The following is a 19,735-nucleotide window of genomic DNA, read 5'->3' on the forward strand; positions in this document are numbered from 1 at the left end:
AGTAGCTGCTGTCTTGTTAGCATCTAATGGGGATCCATAATAAACCCCAGGAAGAGTAGCTGCTGTCTTGTTAGCATCTAATGGGGATCCATAATAAACCCCCAGGAAGAGTAGCTGCTGTCTTGTTAGCATCTAATGGGGATCCATAATAAACCCCAGGAAGAGTAGCTGCTGTCTTGTTAGCATCTAATGGGGATCCATATTAAACCCCAGGAAGAGTAGCTGCTGTCTTGTTAGCATCTAATGGGGATCCATAATAAACCCCCAGGAAGAGTAGCTGCTGTCTTGTTAGCATCTAATGGGGATCCATAATAAACCCCCAGGAAGAGTAGCTGCTGTCTTGTTAGCATCTAATGGGGATCCATAATAAATTCAAATACGATGTCTCTGTGTACTCAAATTGCCATCGATACAATGCAATTGTTTTCATTGTCTGTAGTTTATGCCTGTCCATACCATAACCCCACTGCCACCATGGGGCACTTTGTTCACAATGTTGACATCAGCAAACCGTTCACACGACACCATACATGTGGTCTGGGGTTGGGAGGCCGGTTGGATGTACTATCAAATTCTCTAAAACAACGTCCTAGGCAGTTTATGGTAGAGCAATTAACATTAAATTATCCGGCAACAGCTATTGTGGACATTCCTGCAGTCAGCATACCAATTGCACTCTCCCTCAAAACTTGAGACATTTGTGGCACTGTAACCAAACTGCACATTTTAAAGTGACCTTTTATCATCCCCAACACAAGGTGCACCTGTGTAATGATCATGCTGTTTAATCAGCTTCTTGATATGCCACACCTGTCAGGTGGATGGATTATCTTGGCAAAGGAGAAATGCTCACTAACAGAGATGTAAACACATTTGTGTACAACATTTGAGAGAAATAAGCTTTTGTGCGTATGGAACATTTTATGAGATCTTTTATTTCAGCTCATGAAACATGGGACCAACACTTTACATGTTGCGTTTATATTTTTGTTCAGTGTACATCATAGTAAATAGTGTCAGGGATGACTGTCCTCCCCACATCTCGTCTTAGGAAGTTTCCAATTGGCTCAGCCGAATACACTGCCAAGCACTTAGCCCTGTTATCTGTTTCAAGGAACTGGCAACAGTGAGTAAGTGAGTTGTTAGAAAAAAACACAGGCTGTCAATGATGGTGACAGAGTGGCTGAGACTGGAGTCAAATCAGAGATCTACTTCATGTTTTTCTGTATCCAGTCTTTGAAGTTGTTTATCCGGGTATGGACTGTGTAAAGCCCTGGGCCACAGTTCCATTTCTCATAACCAAAACTTTCTAAAGCCAGAAGCTCCCAGACAACACTATCATCCCCCTGTCCCCCCGAAGGACCCGATGATGGCTTAGTGGCAGGAGATTGTATGATTGTAATGCCTGCACTGACAGTGGGACAAGGCTTGGTGGGATTGAGAGGGTGACGCATTGCACACAGCATATTGTCAGTGATGGTGACAGGGGCCCCGCTCTGAGCAAACTGCCTCTCGCACTGAATGACATCCCCCAGCTTGACTACTCCAGTCTGGGCTGTCTCGGCGTCTAGGCTGGGTTTGGAACTGGACCTTGAGTCAGATGCAAGGAGCCAGCCTGTGGCATAGCCCTGTGTGGCAGTCACCTCCCCGCCTTGCATTTTGGGGAGACACACGGGCAGCACACGCTCACTGATCTTGGCCTTGTCCTGTAGCTTCAGAACGGCCAGGTCCGAGTCCAGTGTCACAGGATCAAAGCTGGGATGGACCAGGACAGAGGAAACCTGTTGGATCAGAGGAGACATGAGACAGATGGACCAAAATGAATGCCGTGCGGAGAGTTAGAGCAGTGGCAGCTTGCTTGGCTCAGTCTAAACACATAAGTGTCCCAGCATGCAACTTGGCCGGACCTAAGCACAGCTTACTGACTTGCCATGTGCATTGAGATTTGGTCGGTGAGGTTGGCAACAATAGTCTTACAATCTGTTCTCCGGAGGGAAGTGTTTGTGCATAACGCAAGGAGGTCTAATTGTTTAGGACAAACCCCCAACCTTAGTTTCCTACATCTCCCATTGACATGACAATATATGATTTATACCAGTGTGTCATACAGATGTAGGATCTTAATTTGATCACCCTGTTGCAGAGGAACAGTGCTGGAAATGTAAAACCTGTAGTGTATTTGAGGTTTAGAAAGGCTTCTGAAGTTTGTAATTTACACTTTGAAATGACAGACTTGATTAGCCTTATGCAAAATGTATCAACCCCAACAAACATGTCCATTATTTATAATCCATATAATAATTCACATTTCCTGGTGCTGCAAGATTATTTTCCTGCTGTAGCAAACTGGTTCAAATTAAGATCCTACACCTGTAGGTGTTTCTCAGTTCAGGAGTTGAAGTGACTATATTGCCCAACATTTTAGCACCTTATGGGCCTACTGGAGGCTCCATTTACCTAATGATTTTACAATGCTGACAGAAATGTGTTTCAGTGAAATCTGATGATATCCAAATATTACATATGATATGTATTTACTGATGATATCCAAATATTATAATTTGTTGGAAATTATTATGTGGAGGACACAGGATCTTTTAATGTTTTTTTTACAGTTCTACTACAACAAGTATTAGAGGAATAATCTGATATGATATGGAAATCAAGACAATTAGACTGCACCTTTAAAATGGGCCTATCATAAATCACCTTGGCATGTTTTGGTTAGGCATTAAAGGAGCAATCTACAGTTCCTTCATCCACTTATTAATTAATGATAAATACCCATTGGTACCCATTCTTACATACATTCTTTTAGAATATAACTTAGTTCAATTGTCGTACCCCATCTGAACTCAACATATAAGCTTCTTTTGCTCCAATGTTTGTAAACAACGTAAATGTAAACAAACACTGTATAGCCTCAAAATACGGCTACAATATAATGTTCTATATCATTATGGATGGTCAGTCCTTGCAATCCGTAGCTGTGTCTAAGACTTTGAGAGTGGTGACATTTCTCCAGCCACATTCCACATCTTTTTTACCAAACACAGTGGTGGTGTGTCTGCTTTGTTATTGTTTCAACTGCAGATTGGACATTTTAGACGTTGTCAAGACCGTATTATAACGGCTTCACAACTGTATTCACAGACTTCAAGAGAGACTTTTACCCCCTGTGTAGATAGAGCATCCCCCTAGCTTAGCATCACTCACACCCACCTGCAGTTGTTTCAGTGTCCTCATCTGGCCCGGGCTGTGCATTCCCATCACCACTTTAATGTTGGCTGGATCTACCCACTGCGGCTTGTCCACTCCTGCCACCACCAGGCAGTGAGCTGCCACCAGCACACTGAGCTGGGTGACTAGTGCTCCACTGCACGCCAGCTGCCAGGGAGAGTAGGCCTCCTCTGGTGCCGTCTGTAGGCCAGAGCCAGCTCTGCGGATGATGTGGGAGCGGAGGTAGATGGCTGCATGCCAGGGCCATCCAATCTCAGTGAGGTTCTGAGGGCTGAAGCCTGCTGGGAGTTGACCACACACTGTTACAGAAAGAGAGAGGAGTAGGTGTCAGAGATGGGAGAGGAAATGGGTTGTTTCTGACTATGTTTCTAACTACCATGTACACCTGTGGAGGCAGGTAACCTGGCGGTTAAGAGTGTTTGGTCAGTAACCGAGTCGCTGGTTCGAATCCCCGAGCCAACTAGCTAAAAAATCTGTCAAATGTGCCCTTGAGCAAAGCACTTAACCGGAGCATCTGCTAACTGATGTAAATGCATTAGGGACACTTGAACAGTGTTTCATTAATGTGTACTGAATTGTATAAATGGATCACATAAAGTGGGACCATATTTGTAAAACCAAATCTGTTCATTCCCTCAAGACATTGGCTGACGAAGTTTGAGTACATCTCCCTTTCTTTGCATCTGTTCTTTAAGTCAGCGCTGCCCTCACCTGGCGAGCAGGAGACATGATGCCCGCTCCACCTGCCAGTCTTCAGACAGGTGCGCCGGGGGCTACCGTAGTGTTGGTAGAGAGAGGAGGCACACTCATACTCTATGCTAGTGGACAGGTGGTGGAAACCACGGGGTAATTCCCTCAGGACAGGGTCTTGGGTGCTGGGGAGGTTCCCTGAGGAGGGTGGGTCCATGCCAGGGGGGTGACTGTCATAGACCGTATGCCTGGATGAGGTGTGAAGCCTGTGGACTGGACCTTTCCTGTAGTAGGGGACAGAGAAGGTGTCTGTGTACAAGGGGAAAAGCTTAACAATGTGATGTTTAAAAGAGATGTAGAATAAATGTTTCAGGGAAGTTATTGTCTGTAAAACACGTGTCAAACTCATTCCAAGGAGGGCAGAGTGTCTGTGGGTTTTTGCTCCACCCTTGTAATTGATTGATGAATTAAGGTCACTAATGAATAAGGATCTCCCCTCAGCAAGTTGTCTAGATCTTAATTGAAAGGAAAAAAACTAAAACCTGTAGACATTTGGCCCTCTGTGCCCTCAAATTCTTATTTTCAATGACGGCCTAGGAACAGTGGGTTAACTGCCTGTTCAGGGGCAGAACGACAGATTTGTACCTTGTCAGCTTGGGGATTTGAACTTGCAACCTTTCGGTTACTAGTGTTACGGATACAGTTATCCTGTGTGTGTGTATCCTGTGTGTGTTTCTTTTCTCTCCTTCTCCCCTCACAGGTGAAAATCATCACTCCCCAATCAGTCAACAATCAATCATCAATCAGAAGACACACCTCCACCTATTTCCTACCCTATCACAGTTCCTTCCCCATGGTTTAAAAACCCCATCATTTGTTTGCTCTAGAGCTAGCTCAATCTCTCTGTAAATGCCATGTCTGTAGGTCTCTGTGTTTCACTCTCGCTTTGTGTCTTAACCTCTCTTTTGTTTGAGCACCTCCATAGCACTTTGTCATCACCTGTGAGTATTGTTTTGGTTATGGTGTTTGTTTGTTGCTGGTGGGAAAAGGGGGAAACCAAGACAAGTCGCCCATGGGCATACACTACCCGTAGGTGAACTTTGTTAAATACACTAGTTAGAACTGGGTGGACCACCCACTGTATTTTTGGTTAGTTAGTTAGCTGTTGTTAAAGTAGGCTAGTCTAGCTTAGGGGTGTTTTTGTATATTTATTGTTTCTTTCCTTGGGTCCAGCTCAGCCCCTTTTCCTGCCCCCCCCCCATTACCGTGTGTTTATAAATTAACTTTGAGTTTGACGGTAGATTTCAGTTGTCCTGGTTATTTCGTTCACACTTTTACTTTGTCACAATTATAATTTGCATGAGTTATGTTACGGGTCTCATTACCATCCCCCCCTAGACTGTCGGGCCAAAAGGGATTCGTAACACTAGTCCAACGCTCTAACCACTAGGCTACCCTGCCGCCCCCCAGATTGACATACAAACAGTCAGAATGAGACGTATGGTAGTGTTAGTACGGCTCATACCTGGATGTACGGCTCATACCTGGATGTACGGCTTCTACCTGGGTGTACGGGTCATACCTGGATGTACGGGTTCTACCTGGGTGTACGGGTCATACCTGGATGTACGGGTTCTACCTGGATGTACGGGTTCTACCTGGGTGTACGGGTTCTACCTGGGTGTACGGGTTCTACCTGGGTGTACGGGTTCTACCTGGGTGTACGGGTTCTACCTGGATGTACGGGTTCTACCTGGATGTACGGGTTCTACCTGGATGTACGGGTTCTACCTGGGTGTACGGGTTCTACCTGGGTGTACGGGTCATACCTGGATGTTTGAGTTTGAGTTTGAGTTTATTTTTATTTTTACAGGGACAGTGCACATTAATCAACATTTCAGTAAAAGTGCCGGTTTTAGCCAACCGGCTAATTTTCAACCGCAGTCCCTGGGCAGGTTATTAAAAACAATTACAATATAGACAATCGCAACATAGAACAAGCAAGACATAGCATACAGACAGAGCAACAGGACAAGCAAGACGTAGCATACAGACAGAGCAGCATAAAACAAAAAGCAGCAAGACAAAATTCATAAAAGCAACAAAGTGTTTCCACACCTCACAAGCTACAGACAACAGACAACATGGAGTGGCAACACACAGCTAGGGACCATGTTCACAAATCTGATTGACCTTTAGCCATGTCTTCAAGCATTTTGTGAAAGTGTGATATGTGGTGCAGTTATGTGTGTCTGATGGCAGTGTATTCCAGACATGGGAAGCTCTCACAGAGAATGCAGATTTACTAAAGGTGCTTTTCCTTAGGGGAACTATACAGTCACCTCTCATGGCAGACCTTGTGGTCATGGCAGACCTTGTGGATGTACGGGTCATACCTGGGTGTACGGGTCATACCTGGGTGTACGGGTCAAACCTGGGTGTACGGGTCAAACCTGGGTGTACGGGTCAAACCTGGGTGTACGGGTCAAACCTGGGTGTACGGGTCAAACCTGGGTGTACGGGTCAAACCTGGGTGTACGGGTCATACCCGGGTGTACGGGTCATACCTGGATGGGGCCTTTGGCTTCACAACTTTGTGTCTCACCAGCTCAGATACCTTAGGCTCTCGACAGGCTGTGAACACAGAGGAAGAGCCCTTAACTACGTATTCAACAGTATTGTCCAGTAACCTAAACAGCAGCACTAGAGCACGATACAGTCTGATGTTATTTAAGCAATAAGGCCCAAGGGGGTGTGATATATCGCCAATATACCACGCTTAAGGGCTGTTCTTATGCACAACGCAACAAAGAGTGCCTGGACACAGCCCTTAGCCATGATATATTGGCTATATATCAAACTCCAGTGGTGCCTTATTGCTATTATAAACTGGTTACCAACGTAATTAGAGCAGTAAAAATGTATATTTTGTTATACCCGTGGTACACTGTCTGATATACCACGGCTTTCAGACAATTAGCATTCAGGGCCTGAACCACGACTGTCAGCCAATCAGCATTCAGGACTGGAACAAGTCAGTTTATACATTTGGATAAACATGTGCAGGTGTTTTATCTAAATGGCTGTTTGCTGTCAGTATACCTCTCACACACAGTGGTTGCCGGCCACTCCACGAGCCATCTGGGAGACAGGTGCTCCGGGAGCCTCCACTCAGGATGTAGGAGGGGTTACAGAAGTAGTCCACTGTGTCAGGACCTCCTCCAGAGCCCCGGACCAGCTGGAAGTAGCCATGGTGCAGCCTGGCAGGAGGAGGACACACCCCGAGCCCTCTGACTGGGTCTGCACCCCTCTGACTGGGTCGAACGGGCTCTGACTGGGTCTGCACCCCTCTGACTGGGTCTACACCCCTCTGACTGGGTCGAATGGGCTCTGAGAGACACGAAGAGATGGAGGAGAGTCATGTTTTGAGAAATGGACTGGTCATTCAATGGTCTACCATGACTATGTTGTGTATGTTCATTCCTTGTGTACTCAGTGTGTAGGGTGGGTGGCACAGGTACTGAACAGCCAGGAGCTCATCCTCCGGACCGTACACAGAGAGGAGCTCCCCGTTCACGGGCCTCGCTGGCAACACACACACCTGACTCCTAGCAACTGGAAGGCAGAGAGAGTGTTGTCTGTGTAGAAATATTATTTCAACCATCCCCAGTTTGGTCTGGACTCCTGAAATGACCCGTAGCCTTTTCCTGCAGTCAGTGACCAATAGCGCCCCCTTTTGGCCTCATGGGTGGAATGTAATATTTTAAATAAAAGATTTACAAAAAATGTAACTGATGAAAATCTGGTGTTTCTATGTCAAAAAGTTTTGTTATATGTCAGTCTCCTGTGCATATAAAGTGTAATATTGTGATGCACACTCAAAATTGACGACATTTCAACTCCATATCTGACATTGTCTTCTTTTTCTAAGCCCATAACCATGTGTGTGAGGTGCATACTTCTGTTTCAATGTAGATTTGTTTAAGACTACCAAGAAACACTCTGTGTGAACCTGATATAACCGAACGCAGTAAAAAGTTCTGTATGACCCTGATATAACCCACTGCAGTAAAAGGTTTTCCTCCCAGGGAGCAGTAGAGCTAGGTTTTATAATACCTGAATGATAATGAATAACTCACTTTGTTTGGGGAGGAAATGAGGTTATGGCTACCAGACGGATCACTAACCATTCTCACACAGTTGCCCTGTGTAGCCTGGCAGACATGCACAGCGAAAAGACTGTACTGGGTTCAGCAAACAGGTTCCATGGTGCTGACAAGGGGAGGGGCTGCACGCTGCAAGGGAGCCGCAAATACAAAACAAACAGACAATTAGACACATTATTCATGAATAATGAATAATAGGCTGACTGACAGACCTGCCTGGCTGATAGATTGAAATAATTTAAATCATCTTGGCCAAAATATAACCATATAAGGACATGCAACATCTATACTAAAGTCTTCTTGATAATGGTAATAAAATCTTCCTGTAGCTACCTGAGCTCTGCTGAAAAGCGGCGAAGAAGCCATCAAAGTTGTTGTAGCCATCTGAGACAAACAGGACGTGCAGCCTGCTTCCAGAGGTTCTGATTGGTGGAGGCAGCTCATTCCCACAAAACCGGCCAATGACGGGGGAGCTCAGGCTGTCACCATCTCGCAGCTCCACGTAGTCATAGTGACAGTTGTGGTCAGGCTCTAGACTAAGCATGGAGAACCTGGGCGGAACCAAACAAGGTCTTTGTTATCATCATGTTTGGCTGTTAAGTAGGATAAGATATTAATCTATATAGTGTCCATATTAGGACATCATCTTACTACCCTTTAATTAAAAAAAATTCAGTACGGATCCATGAAAGCTGCGACTGGATTGTGACAGACAACTTCCTCATAGAATACCATTCAACTTCATGAAAGCCAATGAGAGATTCAATGAATTTGACAGTATAGTACAGTATAATCAATTCAGGGACCCACCTGAGCTCCACGTTCTCCCCTTTCTCTACCTGCACCCTCCACTCACAGTGCGCATTGATGGGGTAACTCTCTAGCATGATGTGGCCCTGGGCTCTACGAATCACCCCTCCACAAGCTAGGGACAAGAACACATACTCTGAGCTCCCATAATGCAACACAAAATAACTAGAGATTAGAACATAGATGTTTGTAGCAAGTCGATGTGTAATGAACAGCGTTGGGGAAGCTCCTCTGAAAATATAGTTTACCAAGCTACCAATTACATCACATGGGCAGAAGTTGAGCTACACTGAAGTTATAAACACAGCTTTCTTACCTGAACTTACTTTTGGTTTGATATATAAATATAAAATGTCATAGAATACAAATTGGAAGAACAGATCACACTAGAGTCAGAAGATAACATAGTGTTTAATTTAGCCTATTAAACATACAAACTATGTTTCAAGTGAGAATTAGACAGGTCTGATGAACTACGCGGGTCTAATGAATTACGCGGGTTTAATGAACTACACAGGTCTGATGGATTAGACAGGTCTGATGAACTACGCGGGTCTAATGAACTACACAGGTCTGATGAATTAGACAGCTCTGATGAATTAGACAGGTCTGATGAACTACACAGGTCTGATGGATTAGACAGGTCTGATGAACTACGCGGGTCTAATGAATTACACAGGTCTGATGGATTAGACAGGTCTGATGAACTACGCGGGTCTAATGAATTACACAGGTCTGATGGATTAGACAGGTCTGATGGATTAGACAGGTCTGATGGATTACACAGGTCTGATGGATTAGACAGGTCTGATGGATTACACAGGTCTGATGGATTACACAGGTCTGATGGATTAGACAGGTCTGATGAACTACGCGGGTCTAATGAATTACGCGGGTCTAATGAACTACACAGGTCTGATGGATTAGACAGGTCTGATGAACTACGCGGGTCTAATGAATTACACAGGTCTGATGGATTAGACAGGTCTGATGAACTACGCGGGTCTAATGAACTACACAGGTCTGATGAATTAGACAGCTCTGATGAATTAGACAGGTCTGATGAACTACACAGGTCTGATGGATTAGACAGGTCTGATGGATTAGACAGGTCTGATGGATTAGACAGGTCTAATGAACTACACAGGTCTGATGAATTAGACAGCTCTGATGAATTAGACAGGTCTGATGAACTACACAGGTCTGATGGATTAGACAGGTCTAATGAACTACACAGGTCTGATGAATTAGACAGGTCTGATGAATTAGACAGGTCTGATGAATTAGACAGGTCTGATGGATTAGACAGGTCTGATGGATTAGACAGGTCTGATGAATTAGACAGGTCTGATGAATTAGACAGGTCTGATGAATTAGAAAGGTCTGATGGATTAGACAGGTCTGATGAATTAGACAGGTCTGATGGATTAGACATGTCAGATGAATTAGACAGGTCTGATGGATTAGACAGGTCTGATGAATTAGACAGGTCGGGTGAATTAGACAGGTCAGATGAATTAGACAGGTCTGATGAATTAGACAAAACTGATGAATTAGACAGGTCTGATGGATTAGACAGGTAGAATGCCAAAAAAGTAAGGAAATGATTGCCTACTTCACACATTTTCTTTTAGCAAAAAAAGTAGTGTGTAGTTCCAGTAGTTAGATACACCACTATATAGCTAAAAAGTAGTGTGTAATTCCAGTAGTTAGATACACCACTATATAGCTAAAAAGTAGTGTGTAATTCCAGTAGTTAGATACACCACTATATAGCTAAAAAGTAGTGTGTAATTCCAGTAGTTAGATACACCACTATATAGCTAAAAAGTAGTGTGTAATTCCAGTAGTTAGATACACCACTATATAGCTAAAAAGTAGTGTGTAATTCCAGTAGTTAGCTACAGCACTATATAGCTAAAAAGTAGTGTGTAGTTCCAGTAGTTAGATACACCACTAACGTTAAATGGCCAAAAAGTAATTTACTACTGAAATGTTACCAAAATTTCAATGTAGTTCACTACTCCCCAACACTGGCAATGAAACAAGTGAAAAACTCCCAAGGACTGTAATTTAGAAAATGCTCTACCCCTGAAACAGCTGACTCACTCTTGCAGTCTCCACCTGCCCAGCCCTGACGACAGTCCGTACAGAATCTCCCTCGGATGAAGAAATCATCCTTGGCCTCCCACGTCCCATTGTGACAGGTTTTACAGTTCTCAAACAGACTGCAGCCTGAGGGAAGAGGAGAAACAGGGGAGCCAGGAGATCAGGTCAGCAGCTAAATGACATGTAATTTCAACCAATGTTTAATCACGTTCAATGTTTTGGTTCATTTAAACGTTTATAAATCTGTAAGAAAAAGTGAATCGTTGTAATTACAACTTAACGTTAAAGCATTATCAACATGTGAAACATAAGAAGACAAATGTCAGTGTACAAACAGTTGTAATGGGTAAGAAAGCTGGAAGGGAGTAAGAGGGAAGCAGTAGAGGGCACAGATTAAATAGAAGGAGACAGATGTCTCACAGGATGTAGAAATCTGAAGCGTCCGTTTAGAGCTTCTTCTCACCACCAAATTTGGTGATGGGAGGAAGTCCAGGGGCGGAACGTGGGAGAAAATGGAGTTAAATGAAGGTATGCAACGGCGAATTAAATTATTGCACATGAACACTTCACAAAGAAGGTGTTACCTAGCAGAAATATGCAAATATATGCTACAACATGACAACAGGATCTCGCTAGGTCGTGCTTGGTTCTGCCCACCTCCATGCCTGTTCTGCCCAATATGCTTCATTTGCTCCCACTGGAAATGACAACGATGAGAAATTTGGGGGTTAGTTACCAGTATCTTTGGTAGAGGTCTGATAGGTTGTTTACCAGGGTGGATGATGCAGGGGTCACACTGGTCCAGTTGGTTGCGGCAGCAGGGGACGGAGTAGCCCACCCGTGCCCCCTGGGAAGGACATCTACACTGGATCAGCTGGTACTCACAACAGTCCCTACACATGTGGTTCCACTCTGAGCTGGGACACTTGTCATCCACCACACCTCTGGAATCTAAAATCAATCAATCAGTCAATCAAATGTATTGCCTAAAGCCCATTTTAGCGTGGCAAGTAGCCTAACGGTTAGAGCGTTGGGTCAGTAACCGAAAGGTAGCTAGATCGAATCCCCGAGCCCGGCAAGTTGAAGAATGTGCCCTTGAGCAAGGCACTGAACCCTAATTGCTCCAGGGTCACTGTTGACAATGGCTGACCCTGTTCGTGACCCCATTCCCTGAGGGTGTCTCAGGGAGAGTTGGGATATACAAAAATAAACACATTTCCAATTCACACATGTATTAACACATACCTGCACAACACATGATACCCAGCCTAACACATGATACCCAGCCTAACACATGATACCCAGCCTAACACATGATACCCAGCCTAACACATGATACCCAGCCTAAGACATGATACCCAGCCTAACACATGATACCCAGCCTAACACATGATACCCAGCCTAACACATGATACCCAGCCTAACACATGATACCCAGCCTAACACATGATACCCAGCCTAACACATGATACCCAGCCTAACACATGATACCCAGCCTAAACTCAAAACAACAAGCAATGTCGTATCAATTGACTGGCATGTTGTGAATCAAGGTATCCTAGTGGTCAGAGCGTTGGACTTATAACGGAAAGGTTGCAAGATCGAATCCCCGAGCTGACAAGGTAAAAATCTGTCGTTCTGCCCCTGAACAAGGCAGTTACCCCAGTGTTCTCCAGGAGGCCGTCATTGAAAATAAGAATTTGTTATTAACTGACTTGCCTAGTTAAATAAAAAAAACATGTCACATGACATTCATTTGTCTATGATTCCTGCTTCTGTAAAATAGCATGCTCTATAGTCTACATGAATGCACGTCTGGATTCATGACATGTACTGTACTTGCCAAAATAATATTTAGCTACAGTTTGAATGCAACACAAAACAAGGACGCCTCGTCTGTACATACATTTGAATGTTTCCTCTCTGTATTGGAAGGGATAAAGTTATTTGTATGAAGCTTACATCTGCTATCTTAGAGATCTAGTTATCATATTCGTTTGACTAGGGCTCTATAACGCTACGTTTAACCTGGCAGACCAATTCTAATATTTTCTTTCTCACTAATTGGTCTTTTGACCAATCAGATCAGCTCTTTTGCCAATGATTGGACAAAATATCAGAATTGTGCTCCCTGTGTAAACGCAGCCATAGCTACATTAGTAGTTTGGGTCCTGGATGCTGAAACAGCCTTCTAGCAGTGTGTATATCAGACAATATGCCACGGGTATGATGCAAAACTAATTTGCAGTCATATTTATGTTGGTAAACAGTTTATAATGGCAATATGGCACCTCAGGGGTTTGTGGTATATAGCCAATGTATCACTGCTAAGGGCTGTGCCGTAAGAACAGACTTTAGGTGTGGTATATTGGCCAAGATATAACAACTCCTCGGGCCTTATTGCTTAAGTATAGCATGTGTACACTGGAGGAGGGTTGAGGGTAGCAATCCTCTGTGAGATTATAATTGGTTAGATACCTCTCATCAACTTCCAGGTGCCTTGTGGCAAGTTCTATGTGATTCTATGCTGTGATTCTACAGTTCTCTGGTGACTAACTCTGCTGAGTGGGTTAATCCTACTGGAACAGGGCTAATGTGCTTGAATCGTAAATTCATGGTTCACAGTTCACATCGTGCTCCCCCAGGGGTCATTACAATAGCAAGAAACCCCCCCAAACCCAATCTGACCCTGTCTCGTGATGGTTCCAAAGGCATGTCTTTAACCCTCTACAGACTAAACCCTGTCTAATCTGGGGTTCTACTATCTATGTGGAATTGTTTTAAGAAGGTCACACCAAGGGTCATTTATCTATTTGATTTGACATTTTAAGACCACTTGAAGTATAAAGTACAATATAAAAACAAATAGTTGATGAAAAAATGTATTTGGCCAAACTGCTCATGCAAACACATCGAATAACAGATTCACTACATGGAACAACAGATGGTCCCCCCCCAAAAAAATTGAAAGGAAGTTTGTTCTGAAGTGTCTGTCCTATATCTAAGAGAAACATTTGTTGTTGTTTTAGCATTAAGTCTCCATATATACCTCCATTCATTTTTCAACTGTTACCGGGGGACCTTCAGGCAGGTCTTGTGAGGCCTGTGGGGGTCCTAGAGCATAACAACCACATGTACGTGTTCACGAGAGTCTCACATCCTATTAGTGTGTAGCCCAAACTGTTGGGACGCTACAGACAGAAGTCGGCAGATCGTCTGTACCGACTTCAGACGAGTTCTAATACGTTTGTGGGGGTTGTAGAGCAAAACGGAGAACACCACCGTGTTCGTTAGAGCCTCATCTTTCCATAGAGGGGTCAGGCCAAACTCTTCGGATGCTACAGACAGTTTTGTGGGAAGACCAATTTTTGAGATGTCTCATGGTCTGACAAATATCTAGCTCTGTCACCTTTCACCGCAGATTCGGAAGTGCAACATTGGCGGATTGAAATACAGTGCCTTGCGAAAGTATTCGGCCCCCTTGAACTTTGCGACCTTTTGCCACATTTCAGGCTTCAAACATAAAGATATAAAACTGTATTTTTTTGTGAAGAATCAACAACAAGTGGGACACAATCATGAAGTGGAACGACATTTATTGGATATTTCTAACTTTTTTAACAAATCAAAAACTGAAAAATTGGGCGTGCAAAATTATTCAGCCCCTTTACTTTCAGTGCAGCAAACTCTCTCCAGAAGTTCAGTGAGGATCTCTGAATGATCCAATGTTGACCTAAATTACTAATGATGATAAATACAATCCACCTGTGTGTAATCAAGTCTCCGTATAAATGCACCCGCACTGTGATAGTCTCAGAGGTCCGTTAAAAGCGCAGAGAGCATCATGAAGAACAAGGAACACACCAGGCAGGTCCGAGATACTGTTGTGAAGAAGTTTAAAGCCGGATTTGGATACAAAAAGATTTCCCAAGCTTTAAACATCCCAAGGAGCACTGTGCAAGCGATAATATTGAAATGGAAGGAGTATCAGACCACTGCAAATCTACCAAGACCTGGCCGTCCCTCTAAACTTTCAGCTCATACAAGGAGAAGACTGATCAGAGATGCAGCCAAGAGGCCCATGATCACTCTGGATGAACTGCAGAGATCTACAGCTGAGGTGGGAGACTCTGTCCATAGGACAACAATCAGTCGTATATTGCACAAATCTGGCCTTTATGGAAGAGTGGCAAGAAGAAAGCCATTTCTTAAAGATATCCATAAAAAGTGTTGTTTAAAGTTTGCCACAAGCCACCTGGGAGACACACCAAACATGTGGAAGAAGGTGCTCTGGTCAGATGAAACCAAAATTGAACTTTTTGGCAACAATGCAAAACGTTATGTTTGGCGTAAAAGCAACACAGCTCATCACCCTCCTCACTGTCAAACATGGTGGTGGCAGCATCATGGTTTGGGCCTGCTTTTCTTCAGCAGGGACAGGGAAGATGGTTAAAATTGATGGGAAGATGGATGGAGCCAAATACAGGACCATTCTGGAAGAATGCAAAAGACCTGAGACTGGGACGGAGATTTGTCTTCCAACAAGACAATGATCCAAAACATAAAGCAAAATCTACAATGGAATGGTTCAAAAATAAACATATCCAGGTGTTAGAATGGCCAAGTCAAAGTCCAGACCTGAATCCAATCGAGAATCTGTGGAAAGAACTGAAAACTGCTGTTCACAAATGCTCTCCATCCAACCTCACTGAGCTCGAGCTGTTTTGCAAGGAGGAATGGGAAAAAATCTCAGTCTGTAACTTCTTAACTATAGAAGTTAACTCAGACATGACTAGGTAAGTGACTAGAGAAGTTAAAACCCAGACATAACTTCTATAGTCACATGCCTGGTTATGTCTGGGTTTTAACTTCTATAGTCACATACCTAGTCATGTCTGAGTTAACTTCTATAGTCACATACCTGGTTAACTCAGACATGACTAGGTATGTGACTAGAGAAGTTAAAACCCAGACATAACCAGGTATGTGACTAGAGAAGTTAACTCAGACATGACTAGGTCAGTGACTAGAGAAGTTAACTCAGACATGACTAGGTCAGTGACTAGAGAAGTTATAACCCAGACATAACCAGGTATGTGACTATAGAAGTTAACTCAGACATGACTAGGTATGCCCATATGACTCAGAGAGGAAATAAATTACTCAGCAAGTGCAAAAGAAAAACTCTAACAATGGAAGTTGTGTGAACAGTTCAGAATAGGGAGGCTAATACAAGTTACAGCAGGCTTCGTAGAGTCATACATCTGAATGAAATGTGTTGTCATCAGTATATGATGAAATCATCGCTCTAGCTCTTACCGTGGGGCCAGGCAGTTGCATGAAGGCAGAGTAGAATGACATGGAGAAGAAGAGGCAGGAGGTGTCTGGGTTGCAGATGAAGGGGCATTGTCGTCCTCCCAGTGTGCTGCACCCTCTGGGACACAAGGACCATAGAGCTAGGAACCAGAACACACATGATGTCACTGAGGAGTGACAGGAGTCCGGAATCTAAAGTGTTCCTGTTCAGAACGCTCCACATCAATCCCACTGTCCTCTCTTTCTCTGGGCTCTAGATGCAAAGCAGCTGTTGAGGAGAACACACACTCACCACACTAAAAGAGAGAGATTTAACCCTTTCTTTTCACCAGGAGTCACACTGGCATTCTTCTCTCTCTCTCTCTCTCTCTCTCGACGGACAAGCTCCATGCATACTCACCATGCATCTGAACTCTCCAGCTTCTGTTTTTACAGACGTGCCATGTGGAGTTCTGGAAGTCCAAAGGAAAAGGGGAGTGGCTGCATATTGGCATGTCGAGAGTGTTGCAGGGAAAAACACTGTCACTTTTAATGGAGAGAACAGAGATGGCGAGTTGATGATACTCCAGGGAAAGATGTTTTCCGTCTGTGTTTGTATGGCGAGGGAATTCAGGGAAGCCTGAATCAGGACGTCATTGTACTGTAAAACCCCCTCAGGCTCTGGCCTGCGAGATCTGCGGGGAGGCCATGCCAACAAACAGTGATAAGCAGAAATAATGTCATTCCTGTTCCTGTTCATAGTTGTCTATAGGAGCGAACCTGGGCAAAGCTTCTATACAGGATGACAGTGTATTCTCTACAAAAGGGCCCCAGGCAATGGGGCGGACAGGCACTGCACAGCTCATTGCAAATCACTGTTTGTTTTTGATTACCTGGCTTGAATACAGTTTCCATGTAAAAAGAAAAAGTATTTTTCCAGGCATTGCATCCAGATGGGAGTCGGAGTTAAGATTTTAACTGACCATAGGGACCAGAGCCATTAGATTTAATGGACATTTGCCTCCTCGTTCCAGTGAAGGTTGAAAAGAATCCAAAGAAAACTCCCCTATACTTTATGTACTATAAATTACAAACCCTAGCCAGTAACCCTTCCACCCTTGTGTACATCTGAGGAATACAGACTTTTCAAATGCCTTATCCAAAAATAGTCTTCGGGAATCGACTACAGCCAAGGTAAATGGAAAAATCATGTAGATTTTATTTTGAGTGGACCATCCCTTTAAGCAATATGGTAATAACTTAACATCCCCTTTCTGAAGACAAGAGACACCTGGTGATTGATAGAACTTGTAGATCAATTTAACTGCGTAGTTAGTAAAACACAGATTAATTAATATGGTTTATATTTGACCCTTTCCTTCATTTATACCGCAGGCACAATAGCAGATTACCTCTATATGGGACTGGGAACAACAGCACTGTTACAGGCTTTTCACACTACTGACCCAAACTGGGCCGAGACCAACCAAGCTGTACGGAGCTGGCATGGTCATGAACACACCAGATTTGATGGCACCATGCTGAAAAGGACAATGTGCTCAGAGCCAGCAGTTTGGGTCGGTACGATAGTGTTAAAAAGGTGGTTCACACTGCTTCATGGTGAACAGAAAACTCTGTGCTGAGTCAGCACAGATACTCACACCCTGCCACAGATACTCACACCCTGCCACAGATACTCACACCCTGCCACAGATACTCACACCCTGCCACAGATACTCACACCCTGCCACAGATACTCACACCCTGCCACAGATACTCACACCCTGCCACAGATACTCACACCCTGCCACAGATACTCACACCCTGCCACAGATAATCACACCCTGCCACAGATACTCACACCCTGCCACAGATACTCACACCCTGCCACAGATACTCACACCCTGCCACAGATACTCACACCCTGCCACAGATACTCACACCAACAAGTCTGTTTTCAACAAGTAGTGGTGATGGAACATGTAATAAAATGCTTTATGCAGACTTAAAGTGACAGTTCACCGCCAAAATATAACTTTGTGAGATGTTATTTTGACAAACAAGGAAGTGAGTTAAATATTACCCATTAGGCACGCGACAGGGGTGTCACATATTACCCATTAGGATTCCCTTCATATGCTTTGTCAAAGATACACAGCTGCAGGGTGAGGCTTCCCCTAGCCCCAAACCACACCAGTACAGAATATAACCACACACACAGGCTCCCTTTCTCTCACACACACACACACACACAAACACACACACACACACACACACACACACACACACACACACACACACACACACACACACACACACACACACACACACACACACACACACACACACACACACACACACCTTGGAGACTGAACTGATCACACTTATCAATATAAAAATGGTTACTGATTGTCTAAATAAAACACAGCAGGAAAATGTCAGCAGTACTGAGAGAAACAGCTTGATCAACAGCCTATATAGCACTGAAGCCTTGGTGACAGGTTCATATGGTATTGGTGGTGGGCATCGTTCTACCATTACTGCAGATCTAACTACCAACTGAGGTTTGTTTCGCTGCCTGGGTTGTTTCTGCAGGTTTTGATAGCGGCTACTGACAGTCGATGGACCCGCGGATGAGGTGAAACGAGGAATGACGCAGGGCTGTGTGTGGAGGGCTCTCCCTCCAATCAGCGTTGAGTCCAGGTGCATCAACAGTCTGGGGGAAAAAAAGATGTGTAGGTGAATACAAAACAGGTTTCCTGATGCAATTCACGGTCAACACTCCAATCTTATGCCTCAAATTTTCTAAACTGCATCACTTTTCAACAGAGTATCTGGTAAATCTCTGGTTTCTACCAACCTGCATCACTTTAGCACTAGATCAAATGACCCCCCTTGGAATCGTAACATTAAGTTCTAATGGGCATTCTGTCAGGTCCGGTTTAAATAAATCACACTTTACCCACAAGTCTCTCTGCTGGGTTAGCTGGCTAGGATGCACCATGCAACACACTTTACCCACAAGGCTCTCTGCTGAGTTAGCTGGCTAGGATGCACCATGCAACACACTTTACCCACAAGGCTCTCTGCTGGGTTAGCTGGCTAGGATGCACCATGCAACACACTTTACCCACAAGGCTCTCTGCTGGGTTAGCTGGCTAGGATGTAGCATGCAACACACTTTACCCACAAGGCTCTCTGCTGGGTTAGCTGGCTAGGATGCACCATGCAACACACTTTACCCACAAGGCTCTCCGCTGGGTTAGCTGGCTAGGATGTAGCATGCAACACACTCAGCCAGGTCAGTTCCAGTTTAGTGGCCTGGGTTCAGATATGAAATGACTGCAGGTTAGTTACAGTTTAGTGGCCTGGGTTCAGAAATGAAATGACTGCAGGTTAGTTACAGTTTAGTGGCCTGGGTTCAG

General features: G+C 44.2%; 1 protein-coding gene across 2 annotated transcripts; it reads right to left on the reverse strand.

Moving 5' to 3' along the window:
• Positions 1-914: 914 nt before the first annotated feature.
• LOC109878579 (inactive serine protease PAMR1-like) lies at positions 915-18,520 on the reverse strand. 2 transcript variants are annotated; one of them, XM_031812944.1, is made up of 12 exons: positions 16,732-18,520; positions 16,335-16,471; positions 11,787-11,966; positions 11,016-11,141; positions 8,907-9,021; positions 8,430-8,647; positions 8,118-8,225; positions 7,033-7,320; positions 6,498-6,564; positions 3,952-4,214; positions 3,223-3,539; positions 915-1,781 (listed from the first exon to the last, which is right to left on the reverse strand). In XM_031812944.1, exons 2-12 carry the CDS (start codon positions 16,465-16,467, stop codon positions 1,209-1,211), a joined length of 2,388 nt encoding a protein of 795 aa, XP_031668804.1. In that variant the 5' UTR covers positions 16,468-16,471; positions 16,732-18,520; the 3' UTR covers positions 915-1,208. The 2 variants fall into 2 exon arrangements, with proteins under 2 accessions (XP_031668804.1, XP_031668803.1); XM_031812943.1 differs by having other exon boundaries at positions 16,624-18,520.
• Between the last annotated feature and the right edge of the window lie 1,215 nt (positions 18,521-19,735).

This window comes from Oncorhynchus kisutch, unplaced genomic scaffold, assembly GCF_002021735.2.
Source record: "Oncorhynchus kisutch isolate 150728-3 unplaced genomic scaffold, Okis_V2 Okis03b-Okis08b_hom, whole genome shotgun sequence".
NCBI lineage: Eukaryota > Metazoa > Chordata > Actinopteri > Salmoniformes > Salmonidae > Oncorhynchus > Oncorhynchus kisutch.

Excerpts from the sequence above, each read along its gene's own strand:
- LOC109878579 (XM_031812943.1), bottom strand. The coding sequence starts at position 16,721 with ATGGAGCTTGTCCGTCGAGAGAGAGAGAGAGAGAGAGAGAAGAATGCC. Across the intron at positions 8,648-8,906 it reads GGGGAGAACGTGGAGCTCAG|GTTCTCCATGCTTAGTCTAG; the intron begins GTGGGTCCCTGA and ends GGTTCCGCCCAG. Across the intron at positions 1,782-3,222 it reads GGACACTGAAACAACTGCAG|GTTTCCTCTGTCCTGGTCCA; the intron begins GTGGGTGTGAGT and ends CTGATCCAACAG.